This window comes from Procambarus clarkii, chromosome 30 (genome assembly GCF_040958095.1).
Source record: "Procambarus clarkii isolate CNS0578487 chromosome 30, FALCON_Pclarkii_2.0, whole genome shotgun sequence".
In the NCBI taxonomy this organism is placed as follows: domain Eukaryota; kingdom Metazoa; phylum Arthropoda; class Malacostraca; order Decapoda; family Cambaridae; genus Procambarus; species Procambarus clarkii.
In genome coordinates, this window is record NC_091179.1 from 11266012 (window position 1) to 11279314 (window position 13303).

A 13303-nucleotide genomic window follows, 5' to 3' on the forward strand; every position below is an offset into this window, starting at 1 on the left:
GAACAATACCCGCGTTCTGAGCTCAGTGAATATGAACGAGAAAAATACCCGCGTTCTGAGCTCAGTGAATATGAACGAGAACAATACCCGCGTTCTGAGCTCAGTGAATATGAACGAGAACAATACCCGCGTTCCGAGCTCAGTGAATATGAACGAGAACAATACCCGCGTTCTAAGCTCAGTGAATATGAACGAGAACAATACCCGCGTTCTGAGCTCAGTGAATATGAACGAGAACAATACCCGCGTTCTGAGCTCAGTGAATATGAACGAGAACAATACCCGCGTTCTGAGCTCAGTGAATATGAACGAGAACAATACCCGCGTTCTGAGCTCAGTGAATATGAACGAGAACAATACCCGCGTTCTGAGCTCAGTGAATATGAACGAGAACAATACCCGCGTTCTGAGCTCAGTGAATATGAACGAGAACAATACCCGCGTTCTGAGCTCAGTGAATATGAACGAGAACAATACCCGCGTTCTGAGCTCAGTGAATATGAACGAGAACAATACCCGCGTTCTGAGCTCAGTGAATATGAACGAGAACAATACCCGCGTTCTGAGCTCAGTGAATATGAACGAGAACAATACCCGCGTTCTGAGCTCAGTGAATATGAACGAGAACCACTTATCTCTCTATTATAATATACTATATAAAGCCTTACTATTTATTTCTGAATACAAATTTAGTTTTCAGTACGATCCTCTTTTGTTTCCAATAGTTTATTTGGGATCACATGTGAGAGTCTACTGAGGAGTTTGCAAGCTGGAACTACATAATTTTGTAGCTATCTGTAGCGATGTGGGGATTCTAAACTTTAATTGGAATACTACATACTAAGGGGGCCTGACGGCTGAGTGAACAGCGCTCGGGATTCGTAGTCCTAAGGTTCCGGGTTCGATACTAGGCGGAGGCGGAAACAAATAGGCAGAGTTTCTTTCACCCTGATGCCACTCTTCCCCCTCTCAGTAAATAGGTACCTGGGAGTTAGACAGCTGCTACGGGCTGCTTCCTGGGGGTGTATAACAAAAAGGAGGCCTGGTCGAAGACCGGGCCGCGGGGGCGCTAAGCCCCCGAAATCATCTCAAGATAACCTCAAGGTACATGGGGGGAAGGGGGGAGGGGAGAGGGGGGTGCCCGGTGATTCCCGGGTCGAATTGGTGTTTGGTCGTTCAAGTGCGAGGTTCGATCTATACTGACCATATCAATCTTCTGAGGTCGAACTGGCATCACACCATCCAAAAAATAATCAAAGACAAATTAGGAGAAATACTGATGGTCTATAGGAACACTACTGATTTGGATCCCTAACTTGAGTGTCGACACATCCCGCAATGAGGCTGTTAGTGAGCCTATAACTTTCCTGTTTTCCATGACGTCGTCAACATTTCTTACACTTAATACGGGAAAATTATGATCTTGAGATTATTTTGAGATGATTTCGGGGCTTAGAGTCCCCGCGGCCCGGTCCTCGACCAGGCCTCCTTTTTGTTACACATCCCCGGGAAGCAGCCCGTAGTAGCTGTCTAACTCCCAGGTACCTATTTACTGCTAGGTGAAGAGGGGCATCAGGGTGAAAGAAACTCTGCTCATTTGTTTCCGCTTCTGCCGGGGTTCGAACCCGGAACCTTAGGACTACGAATTCCAAGCGCTGTCCACTCAGCCGTCTGGCCCCAATAAAATAAATGATGCATAAGTTTTTTTTTTTCAAGTTTGCAGACGTCAGTGCATAATGTTTTACGATACGGTAAGAACGCATAACTGATTTGAATTTTGATTTTAGCGAGTCGAACGATGTGACACGCTAAACATGAAGCTAGTTTCAGTTTCAGTTAAACATGAAGCTAGTTAGTGGCGACATGAAGCTAGTCACCACTAACTGCATGAGAGTGGTCATGGAAGCACGTACGGTTAAATAGGAGTATTTGGATAGGTCTTTACCTGCCCATGTTCGGCACCAACCCCTTCACAATCACTATTGAGAGTTTGATGAAGCTAGTCCCAAGCGATGTGGGCCTTCAACCTTCAGCAGACAGACAAAAACATACATTCTATTTTATAGATACAGATTATTGCATTCTTAACTTATTAACTATTAATTTACACCATTTTTTTGAAATATTAGTGTCAATATGTTCAAAAATACGCTCCATAATTTTGCGTATTTAAGATAAGAGCGCAGAAATTGCTTTGTTCGTGCAAAGGAACATCTGGTAATGTCGTTTGGTATTTTATTTTTGATAGAGGGACTTGTGGAGAATGAAATGTGGAGGGAGTGGAGGGAGGATTGAATAGTTTTATCCTTGCACAATACGCACAGATCAGCCGCATCTCTCGTGTGTTGCAGAGTGTGTGCGTGTGTGCCACAATGACTCAGGTACATTAACTTTGCTTCTCATTAGATGTGTATGTGGTCCTATCTTGGTTTAACTTAAGACCCTGGTCGGGCAACCTAAGTTAGTGGTGAGTGTTCCATTACTAATCCCATTAGCGAGATACAATGTTATACCAATCTGTTCTCTTACAAAAAAAAAAAACGTCGCTTTTCGCTCGTATGATTTACATAAGGTAACAAATTGCTGTACTAGAAAATTGGAAGCGGTTGGCGAAAGTGACGTTCTGTCCCGTTTTCTGTTTTGGGTCCTCTGGTGGTCGGTTAGGAGAGACTACTTTAAATTGGCCGTTTTCTTGACGTTGGGAAACCATTAGGAGGACGGTGGCTGGTATATCAGTGGCTTCTTACCACAGTATATCACAGTAGCCGGTATATCAGCCTTACCACAGGACGATATGTTTGGTATAACCTCCTTGAAGTTTGACATTCCATCTCCCTCCCCAATCATCATAGTCTAAAGATTTACTAAAAATATATAATATATTAAAAATACATAATCATGTGTGTAATATTTTTATAGCTGCAAGACTATAATATATCTGGTAAATACCAATTATAATAGTTCTTGAATAATCAATTTTGCAATTATAATTAATATATGTGTAAATATTTCAGTCGTTACAATTTGAATATTAGCTATTCAAATTAATTCATACAATGAAAATAATAAATAATATAATTTATCTAAATAAATATAAGAATTATAATCATAGATAAAAGAAATATAATAATCATAATAACAGGAATAATCACACTGATGTGACTGCATCATCCACTTGCTCAGGTTCGATCCCCCATCACAGCTCCTTTACGGATTTTCTCAATAATAATGACAATAAAGATAATAATTAAAAAAAAGGAAATATAACTAGACATAACAAATATCCATTTTCTATACTACTACCGGCATAAATATATGTAATTAACATGTGTACTTTGCTTACATATTTTTTTTTAACATAGCAAAATAAAATCAGTACTTACAATTTTGTGGTTTGCACCTTGCAGCTGTCTTGGGCAACACCTGAGAAATTCCTGACAGAAAACGAAGCATTGCACAACACTCCATAACGAGGTTGACCTCTTTCAAGACCTGGCTGACCGGTTTCTTGACTTGGCTCACCTATTTCTTGACCCATAGGACCTCTTTCTTGGCCCAGAGAATCTCTTTCTTGACCTGGCCCCTGCGAACCGAGGGCCGTGGCACTGGCACTCTCGCGGCTTTGATTGCCTTGGTTATAGTAACCGAGGTCATTAATGCCCCCTTGATCTTGGTTACTAATACCCTCAAGGGAGGCGTAATCACCATCTTCCTCACCACTAAGATTATCTTCGCCCTCGGGGTCGTCAGCGAGTGTAAACACAGCACAGAAACACTTTTCAGGTTCACAAAGGCTTTCGACTTTCTCCGCCTCACGAAACCGATTTACATGCCCTGAATAGTGGTGGTCGTAGGTGTTATATTGGTCGTAGTTGACATAGTGGTCGTTAGTTGGGGACGACTCCAAGTCGGGGAAGTCGTGATCGCGTTCTCCGTAGTTTTGGTAGGCGGTATAATCGCCGTATTGGGCGTAATCACTCTCGCCACCGTTGGAAGTGGTACGGTAATGGTGGTTGGTTTCGTAGTTGTGCACGTTCGCTGGGTCGTGCACGTGCCCTGGGTCGTGCACGTTCGCTGGGTCGTGCACGTTCGTTGGGTCGTGCACGTGCGCTGGGTCGTGCACGTTCGTTGGGTCGTGCACGTGCGCTGGGTCGTACACGTGCGTCCGCTCGTGCACGTGCGCTGGGTCGTGCACGTGCGTCCGCTCGTCCACGTGCGCTGGGTCGTGCACGTGCGTCCGCTCGTCCACGTACGATGTGTGGCCAAGACGTGTCACCGTATTGACATATTCAGAAACATTTACATGTTGCAGGTCACTACGCGGAATGCCGCCCCCGTGGTACACTCCATCCCCATGCGCTGACTGGATAACATCTGCGACATGTGTTGCGCTACTAACACCTGCGACACGTGTTGCACTATCAACACCTGCGGTATCAGCAACATCGCGTAGATGGGGCCCAGGGTTGATATCTACTGGTGTATCATCATCATCTAATTCACCCATCACCTGCAACACTTCAGCAAGCTCTTCAGAACTGATTGTCTGTCGCTCGAGGTTCTTCGTCTTGGCATGAAGTATTTCATTCATTTTCCGAGATATTTCTGGGCTGAGGCGCGCAGTTTGCCCGGTTCTCTGACTGTCACCCGCTCCTTCCATGCCGCTTGTGATGTCATTAACTGTCGCTTTTCGTGTCGAAGTCTTGGGCGCATTTCTCGACAGAATGTCGTTACTGAAATCATGCGATGATTCGGTGACAACATTAGCGGTCCGGTGTCCGCCATCACTCGTGTTAGCAGTCAATGGATCAACAACGCCTCCGGAAATATTGTGTTTTTGAGATAAACTTTGTCTGGCTTGCTTAGTATTTACGGCAACTTCGCCGCCCCGACCTGCGACTGAGGGGAGCGCCGGTGCTGAGGCCGGATTGAGATCGAAACTAGCGTAGTATTCAAAGAGCCCGCGGGGAGGGAAGGCCAGCTCGTCCCTTCGGGAAGAGTTTGTACTGACGAAGGAAGAGAGTTGCGTCCTGGGACGAGGACCTGCCACCGTCCCGCCACTCTGGCCGAGGACAGAGTCCACACCGCACACGGCCGCCGCCACCACACACACCAGGAGAGGCTTGACCATCGCTAGCAACAGGGCACATAAGGAAATAGTCATAGCGTTGCTGGAGAGAATAGAGCCTGTCTGATGGGGTCACTTGCGTGTGGGCTTCACCGAACACGAGTCAGGCCATGGCGAACCGTCACTCACACGAACTGTAACTCCTAGCGCAGTCTTCATTGTACGACACCCTGGAGGCACCTGGATTTAATCAAGAATCTAATTTTTCTCTTACTTTTCACAGTATCTTTGCTCCAACGATAGCCTTCACAGGAGCGAAAACAACGCATCTTCATAACTTCTTCGTTCGTCTCTTGTGTGACAGCACCGTTGCTGACGCTAGAACCGAGGGAGGCAGTGTGAGGAAACCCAGGTGGCGGCGAGTGGCGCCAGGGAGCGAGTACGGACGCGGTGCGTGTGCGAGAGACCGGAGCCCCGCGGCTGACACAACCTTCCGTCACCACAGCTGCCACACTACTGACTAGCTTCTGCGCTAGGACCCCCCCTTCCCCTCTTCGTTCCAGATTTTCGCTGCCATTCATTGTAAAGTGAGGGAGTGTGTGTGTGTGTGTGTGTGTGTGTGTGTGTGTGTGTGTGTGTGTGTGTGTGTGTGTGTGTGTGTGTGTGTGTGTGTGTGTGTGTGAAATTGAAATTGAAATAAGTTTATTGAGGTAAAATACACACAAAGGGATGAGGTAGCGCAAGCTATTCTCACCCTATTCAGTACATCGTGTTAATACATACATATAAACACATCACAAACAATAAACATATTACCAAACATTCTGAGAGATAAACATCTACATTTCCTGTGTGTGTGTGTGTGTGTGTGTGTGTGTGTGTGTGTGTGTGTGTGTGTGTGTGTGTGTGTGTGTGTGTGTGTGAGAAACAATACATTTAAATGCTGTCTTTGGTCTTTGCCTCTTTTGGTCAAGGTCTTGTCTGTGTGTAAACACACACTTTGTGTAAACACAAATTTACTATTTGTATCTGCAGAATCAAGTTATTAGCTCTTGGACCCCGCCTTTTTAACAACATATATTTTTCCTGTATTATATCTACAACATTTATTCAACACACGCACACACATCCCCAGGAAGCAGCCCGCAGCAGCTATTTAACTCCCAGGTACTTATTTACTGCTAGGTGAACAGTGGTATAAGGGTGAAAGAAACTGTTCATTTGTTTCTGCCTCTACCAGGGATCGAACCCGGACCCTTAGGACTTCGACCCTAGAGTCTACTCAGTCGGGGCTTGTTTGTTTGTGTGTGTGTGTACTCGCCTAGTTGTACTCACCTAGTTGTGTTTGCGGGGGTTGAGCTCTGGTTCTTTGGTCCCGCCTCTCAACCGTCAATCAACAGGTGTACAGGTTCCTGAGCCTATTGGGCTCTATCATATCTACACTTGAAACTGTGTATGGAGTCAGCCTCCACCACATCACTTCCTAATGCATTTCATTTGTCAACTACTCTGACACTAAAAAAGTTCTTTCTAATATCTCTGTGGCTCATTTGGGCACTCAGTTTCCACCTGTGTCCTCTAGTGCGTGTGTCCCTTGTGTTAAATAGCCTGTCTTTATCAACCCTGTCGATTCCCTTGAGAATCTTGAATGTGGTGATCATGTCCCCCCTAACTCTTCTGTCTTCCAACGAAGTGAGGTTTAATTCCCGTAGTCTCTCCTCGTAGCTCAAACCTCTCAGCTCTGGTACTGGTCTGGTGACAAACCTTTGAACCTTTTCCAGTTTAGTCTTATGCTTGACAAGATATGGACTCCATGCTAGAGCCGCATACTCCAGGATTGGTCTGACATATGTGGTATATAATGTTCTGAAAGATTCCTTACACAAGTTTCTAAAGGCCGTTCTTATGTTAGCCAACCTGGCATACGCCGCTGATGTTATCCTCTTGATATGAGCTTCAGGGGACAGGTATGGCGTGATATCAACCCCCAGGTCTTTCTCTCTCTCTGACTCTTGAAGTACTTCATTTCCCAAATGATATCTTGTATCTGGTCTCCTGCTTCCTACCCCTATCTTCATTACATTACATTTGCTTGGGTTAAACTCTAACAACCATTTGTTCGACCATTCCTGCAGCTTGTCCAGGTCTTCTTGAAGCCTCAAGCTGTCCTCCTCTGTCTTAATCCTTCTCATAATTTTGGCGTCGTCAGCAAACATTGAGAGAAATGAGTCTATACCCTCTGGGAGATCATATACGTATATCAGAAACAGGATAGGTCCGAGTACAGAGCCCAGGATAGGTCCACAGAGCCCAGAGCCCTGTGGGACACCACCACACACTGTGTGTGTGTGTGTGTGTGTGTGTGTGTGTGTGTGTGTGTGTGTGTGTGTGTGTGTGTGTGTGTGTGCGTATGTGTGTGTGTATGTGTGTGTGTGTATGTGTGTGTGTGTGTGTGTGTGTACTCACCTAGTTGTGCTTGCGGGGGTTGAGCTTTGGCTCTTTGGTTCCAGCTCTCAATTGTCAATCAAATGGCGTGCCTCGTGCGTGTGTGCGCATGTGTATTTACTATTTGTGCCTGCAAGACTGAGCTCTTAGTTCTTGGACCCCGCCTTTCTCACTTCGTCGGTTATCTAATGTTCAGTCTTCTGACCTATTTTCCTCTATCTTATCTGTTCTGCCCATTTCTTTGTGCCGGAAATCGATCACGGGCCCTTAGGACTACGAAACCCGAGAGCTGCCCGCTCGTCCGCAAGGCCCTATGTGTAAATACACATGCGTGTACTCACCTATTTGTACTCACCTGTTTGTGCTTGCGGGTGTTGAGCTATGGCTCTTTGGTCCCGCCTCTCAACTGTCAATCAACTGGTGTACAGATTCCTGAGCCTACTGGGCTCTATCATATCTGCATTTAAAACTGTGTATGGAGTCAGCCTCCACCACATCACTACCTAATGCATTCCATCCGTTAACTACTCTGACACTGAAAAAGTTCCTTCTAACGTCTCTGTGGCTCATGTGGGTACTTAGTTTACGTGTGTGTGTGTGTGTGTGTGTGTACTCACCTAATTGTACTCACCTAATTGTGCTTGCGGGGGTTGAGCTCTGGCTCTTTGGTCCCGCCTCTCAACCGGCAATCAACTGGTGTACAGATTCCTGAGCCTATTGGGCTCTATCATATCTACATTTGAAACTGTGAATGGAGTCAGCCTCCACCACATCACTTCCTAATGCATTCCATTTGCTAACTACTCTGACACTGAAAAAGTTCTTTCTAACGTCTCTGTGGCTCATTTGGGTACTCAGCTTCCACCTGTGTCCCCTTGTTCGCGTCCCACCAGTGTTGAAAAGTTCATCCTTGTTTACCCGGTCGATTCCCCTGAGGATTTTGTAGGTTGTGATCATGTCCCCCCTTACTCTTCTGTCTTCCAGTGTCGTGAGGTGCATTTCCCGTAGCCTTTCCTCATAACTCATGCCTCTTAGTTCTGGGACTAGTCTAGTAGCATACCTTTGGACTTTTTCCAGCTTCGTCTTGTGCTTGACAAGGTACGGGCTCCATGCTGGGGCCGCATACTCCAGGATTGGTCTTACATATGTGGTGTACAAGATTCTGAATGATTCCTTACACAGGTTCCTGAACGCCGTTCTGATGTTAGCCAGCCTCGCATATGCCGCAGACGTTATTCTCTTTATGTGGGCTTCAGGAGACAGGTTTGGTGTGATATCAACTCCTAGATCTTTCTCTCTGTCTGTTTCATTAAGTACTTCATCTCCTATTCTGTATCCTGTGCCTGGCCTCCTGTTTCCACTGCCTAGTTTCATTACTTTGCATTTACTCGGGTTGAACTTCAACAGCCATTTGTTGGACCATTCACTCAGTCTATCCAGGTCATCTTGTAGCCTCCTACTATCATCCTCTGTTTCAATCCTCCTCATAATTTTTGCATCGTCGGCAAACATTGAGAGGAACGAATCTATACCCTCTGGGAGATCATTTACATATACCAGAAACAGTATAGGTCCAAGGACTGACCCCTGCGGGACTCCACTTGTGACGTCTCGCCAATCTGAGACCTCACCCCTCACACAGACTCGTTGTCTCCTGTTGCTTAGGTATTCCTCTATCCACCGGAGTACCTTCCCTCTCACTCCAGCCTGCATCTCCAACTTTCGCACTAGCCTCTTGTGTGGCACTGTATCAAAGGCTTTCTGACAATCCAAAAATATGCAGTCTGCCCACCCTTCTCTTTCTTGCCTTATTTTTGTTGCCTGGTCGTAGAATTCAAGTAACCCTGTGAGGCAGGACCTGCCATCCCTGAACCCATGTTGATGCTGTGTTACAAAGTTCCTTCGCTCCAGATGCTCCACTAGTTTTTTTCGCACAATCTTCTCCATCAGCTTGCATGGTATGCAGGTTAGGGACACTGGCCTGTAGTTCAGTGCCTCCTGTCTATCCCCTTTCTTGTATATCGGGACTACGTTAGCTGCTTTCCAAATATCTGGCAGTTCCCCTGTTGCCAGTGATTTGTTATACACTATGGAGAGTGGTAGGCTCAGTTCTCTTGCTCCTTCCTTTAGAACCCAAGGGGAGATTCCATCTGGGCCTATAGCCTTCGTCACGTCCAACTCTAGTAAACACTTCCTTACTTCCCCACTGGTAATCTCAAACTCTTCCAGTGGTTCCTGGTTAGCTATTCCCTCACTTACCTCTGGAATTTCTCCTTGTTCTAAGGTGAAGACCTCCTGGAATTTCTTATTCAATTCCTCACACACTTCCTTGTCATTTGTAGTGAATCCTTCCGCCCCTATCCTTAATCTCATAACCTGTTCCTTTACTGTTGTTTTTCTCCTAATGTGGCTATGCAACAATTTAGGCTGAGTCTTTGCCTTGCTTGCGATGTCATTTTCGTATTGTCTTTCTGCCTCTCTTCTCATCCTGACATATTCATTCCTGGCATTCTGGTATCTTTCTCTGCTCTCCAGTGTCCTGTTATTCCTATAGTTTCTCCATGCCCTTTTACTTTGCTGCTTAGCTAGCCTACATCTTTGATTAAACCATGGGTTTCTCATCTTCATTTCTCTGTTTTCCTTTTGGACTGGGACAAACTTGTTTGCTGCGTCCTTGCACTTCTGCGTGATGTAATCCATCATATCTTGGGCCGTCTTTCCCCTGAGCTCTGTTTCCCATGCTATATCTGTTAGGAATTTTCTTATCCCCTCATAGTTTCCCTTTCGGTATGCTAACCTTTTGGTTTCGGTATCCCTCCTCGAGTTCAATAACCCTTCTTCAATCAAGTACTCAAACACCAGTACACTGTGGTCGCTCATTCCTACTGGGTCCTCAAAACCGATTTCTCTTATGTCGGAGTCGTTCAGAGTGAAGACTAGGTCGAGTCTCGCTGGTTCGTCATTGCCTCTCATGTGTGTGTGTGTGTGTGTGTGTGTGTGTGTGTGTTTACTAGTTGTGTTTTTGCGGGGGTTGAGCTTTGCTCTTTCGGCCCGCCTCTCAACTGTCAATCAACTGTTTACTAACTACTTTTTTTTTTTTTTTTTTTTTTTTTCCACACCACACACACACACACCAGGAAGCAGCCCGTGACAGCTGACTAACTCCCAGGTACCTCTTTACTGCTAGGTAACAGGGGCACTTAGGGTGAAAGAAACTTTTGCCCATTTGTTTCTGCCTCGTGCGGGAATCGAACCCGCGCCACAGAATTACGAGTCATGCGCGCTATCCACCAGGCTACGAGGCCCCATGTAGGTATGTGTGTGTGTGTGTGTGTGTGTGTGTACTCACCTATTTGTGGTTTGCAGGATCGAGCATTGACTCTTGGATCCAGCCTAATTCCCAATATCCCGACTGAATTGCCAATACTTTTGTACAGTCTGTTGGCGGAGTGGTTATAGTACTAGACATGCCAAGTCGCATGGAAGCCCTGGGTAACCGGGTTCGATTCCTTTAGGGGTCAAGAATTTTCTGATTTTATATATATTATATTATTGTACTTGTAGGCCCCTCCTAACCACTCTGCATACGCTGCCTCCACGCAGGTCGCACACCAAACCTGTGTCAGGTTAGGTTAGGGTCTGTAAGTTTTAATTTCCTTGAACTGTAACCTGGGGCTGATCCTCTCCCCCAGTTCGGTTGAGATGATCTACCAGCACAGCTGCTCTAACAAGGTGGTCCTTTATAGACTTACCTCGCCTCCAGGCGATCATGGGAGGGTTTTGTGGGTATTTTACCCAGGATGGATGTTCACTGTACGTTTTCCTCATCCATGTCCATACTTCCTGGAGTTTTATCTTAAGGTGTGCTGTAAGGCCGGGGAAGAAAAGGGTTGGAAGAATCCATCTCTTGTCTTCCACTTCTTGTGTTCTAGGTCTGAGTAGCTCTGCCCTTGTTTTATCTCTGAGTTTCTCCTGGGCCGCATGTATTATTGTCTCTGGGTAGTCTCTGTTCCTGAACATATCCCATAGGTCATCAAGCTGGGGATATAGCGTCTCTTCTTTGCTGTTAATCCGCTTGAGTCTAAGTCCAAGTGAGTAGGGTAGCGATTTCTTCAAGGCTAGTGGGTGGCTCGAGTCAAATTTCAGATACGTGTGAAGGTTAGTCGGTTTATAGTATGCCTTCGTATGCAGATCCCTGGTTAGCTGGTCTATATACACTGTTGTATCTAGGAAATTAATCGTGGAGTCACTGTGCTCGAGGGTAAACTTAAGGTTTTCATGAACTGTATTTGACCATGAAAAGAAACCTAGGCGTGGGAAACCGTCCTCCATTATTCCGAAGATGTCGTCTATGTAACGGAAATATTCCGCCGGTCCGTCCTTCCTGTGGGATCGTTTCCTCTCCAACACTACATGCACAAATATTTCAGCGATTGCCACACTACTGGATGCTCCTATCACTGTACCCTTGGTTTGCTGGTATGCCCGTCCTTCAAATTGCAAAAGCGTGTCTCTCATCACATGGAGGATGGCCTCCTCAAGAGTTTCTTTCGAGGGGGTCCTCCATACTCCTGCGTCTTGAAGTTCCTGTCTAATTTTTGCTCTGTTATCTGTAAAAAAAGATGCTACTACCTTTGCAGCTTCTCTTTGTGGTATGCTCGGGTAGAGCGATACCACATCCATGGAAAAAAGCCGGGCCCCTCTCGGGACGGGGCCTCTAATTTCTGCAATTTTCTTGAGGAAATCCGTCGTATCTTTGATTCTTTCCGGTAGTAGGCGTAGTAAGGGGTTCAGGAGGGCTGTGCAGATCCAGTCTACCGGCCTTGTTGGGGCCCGGCGGCCGCTTAGAACCGGTCTCCCTTGCCACGTTCCTGTTGTTTCTTCTAGTGAGTTGTGGATCTTTGGTAAAAGGTAGAGGTGGGGAATGATGGATTCAAAGGCCAGGAAGAAATCTCTCGCCCCTGCCTGCATGAGTCCTTTCCCGTCCCCAGTCTTGTTTTCGAACAGCTTGAGGACTCTCCGTTTACTCCTCATTTGGGCGTTTCTAAGCGCGTCATCCTGGTTGTGTATCTGTTTGTAGGCTGCAGTGTCTGTCAGGTGCCTCTTCATCTCGTTCCTGTAGTTGTCCTTTCTCCAGGCGACGACAGTACCTCCCTTGTCCGCCGGTTTTATCACAATATCCGTGCGTCCTTTCAGCGTTGATAGGGCGTCCCTCTCCTCTCTTGTGAGGTTGCAGTTGCGTCGTCGTTCCGCACCACGCTTGACGTCGACCTTCATTTGTGTGTGGGTGTGTGTCGACCATGTGTGTGTGTGTGTGTGGGTGTGTATCGACCATGTGTGTGTGTGGGTGTGTGTCGACCATGTGTGTGTGTGTGGGTGTGTGTCGACCATGTGTGTGTGTGTGTGGGTGTGTATCGACCTTGTGTGTGTGTGTGGGTGTGTGTCGACCAAGTGTGTGTGTGTGGGTGTGTGTCGACCATGTGTGTGTGTGTGGGTGGGTGTCGACCATGTGTACTCACCTAGTTGTACTCACCTAGTTGTGTTTGCGGGGGTTGAGCTCTGGCTCTTTGGTCCCGCCTCTCAACCGTCAATCAACAAAACAATGTGTGTGTGTGTGGGTGTGTGTGTCGACCATGTGTGTGTGTGTGGGTGTGTGTGTCGACCATGTGTGTGTGTGTCGACCATGTGTGTGTGTGTGGGTGTGTGTGTCGACCATGTGTGTGTGTGTAGGTGTGTGTGTGATTGCTCACCTATTTGTGCTTGCAGCGAGAGGCAATAGGTTTCTAGCCT

General features: G+C 46.5%; 2 protein-coding genes across 3 annotated transcripts in view; both read right to left on the bottom strand.

Moving 5' to 3' along the window:
* Positions 1–5570, bottom strand: part of LOC123765626 (uncharacterized) — a 145422-nt gene extending 139852 nt beyond the window's left edge. For both annotated transcript variants that reach the window (XM_069333882.1, XM_069333881.1), the window contains exon 1: positions 3384–5570. In XM_069333882.1, coding sequence (XP_069189983.1) covers positions 3384–5164 — 1781 coding nt within the window. In that variant the 5' untranslated portion in view covers positions 5165–5570. The remainder of the gene's footprint in view (positions 1–3383) is intronic.
* A 5591-nt stretch (positions 5571–11161) lies between these two features.
* LOC123765588 (uncharacterized) lies at positions 11162–12790 on the bottom strand. The gene has a single exon (XM_045754266.1). It carries the CDS (start codon positions 12788–12790, stop codon positions 11162–11164), a length of 1629 nt encoding a protein of 542 aa, XP_045610222.1.
* Between the last annotated feature and the right edge of the window lie 513 nt (positions 12791–13303).

Excerpts from the sequence above, each read along its gene's own strand:
- LOC123765588 (XM_045754266.1), bottom strand. The coding sequence starts at position 12,790 with ATGAAGGTCGACGTCAAGCGTGGTGCGGAACGACGACGCAACTGCAAC.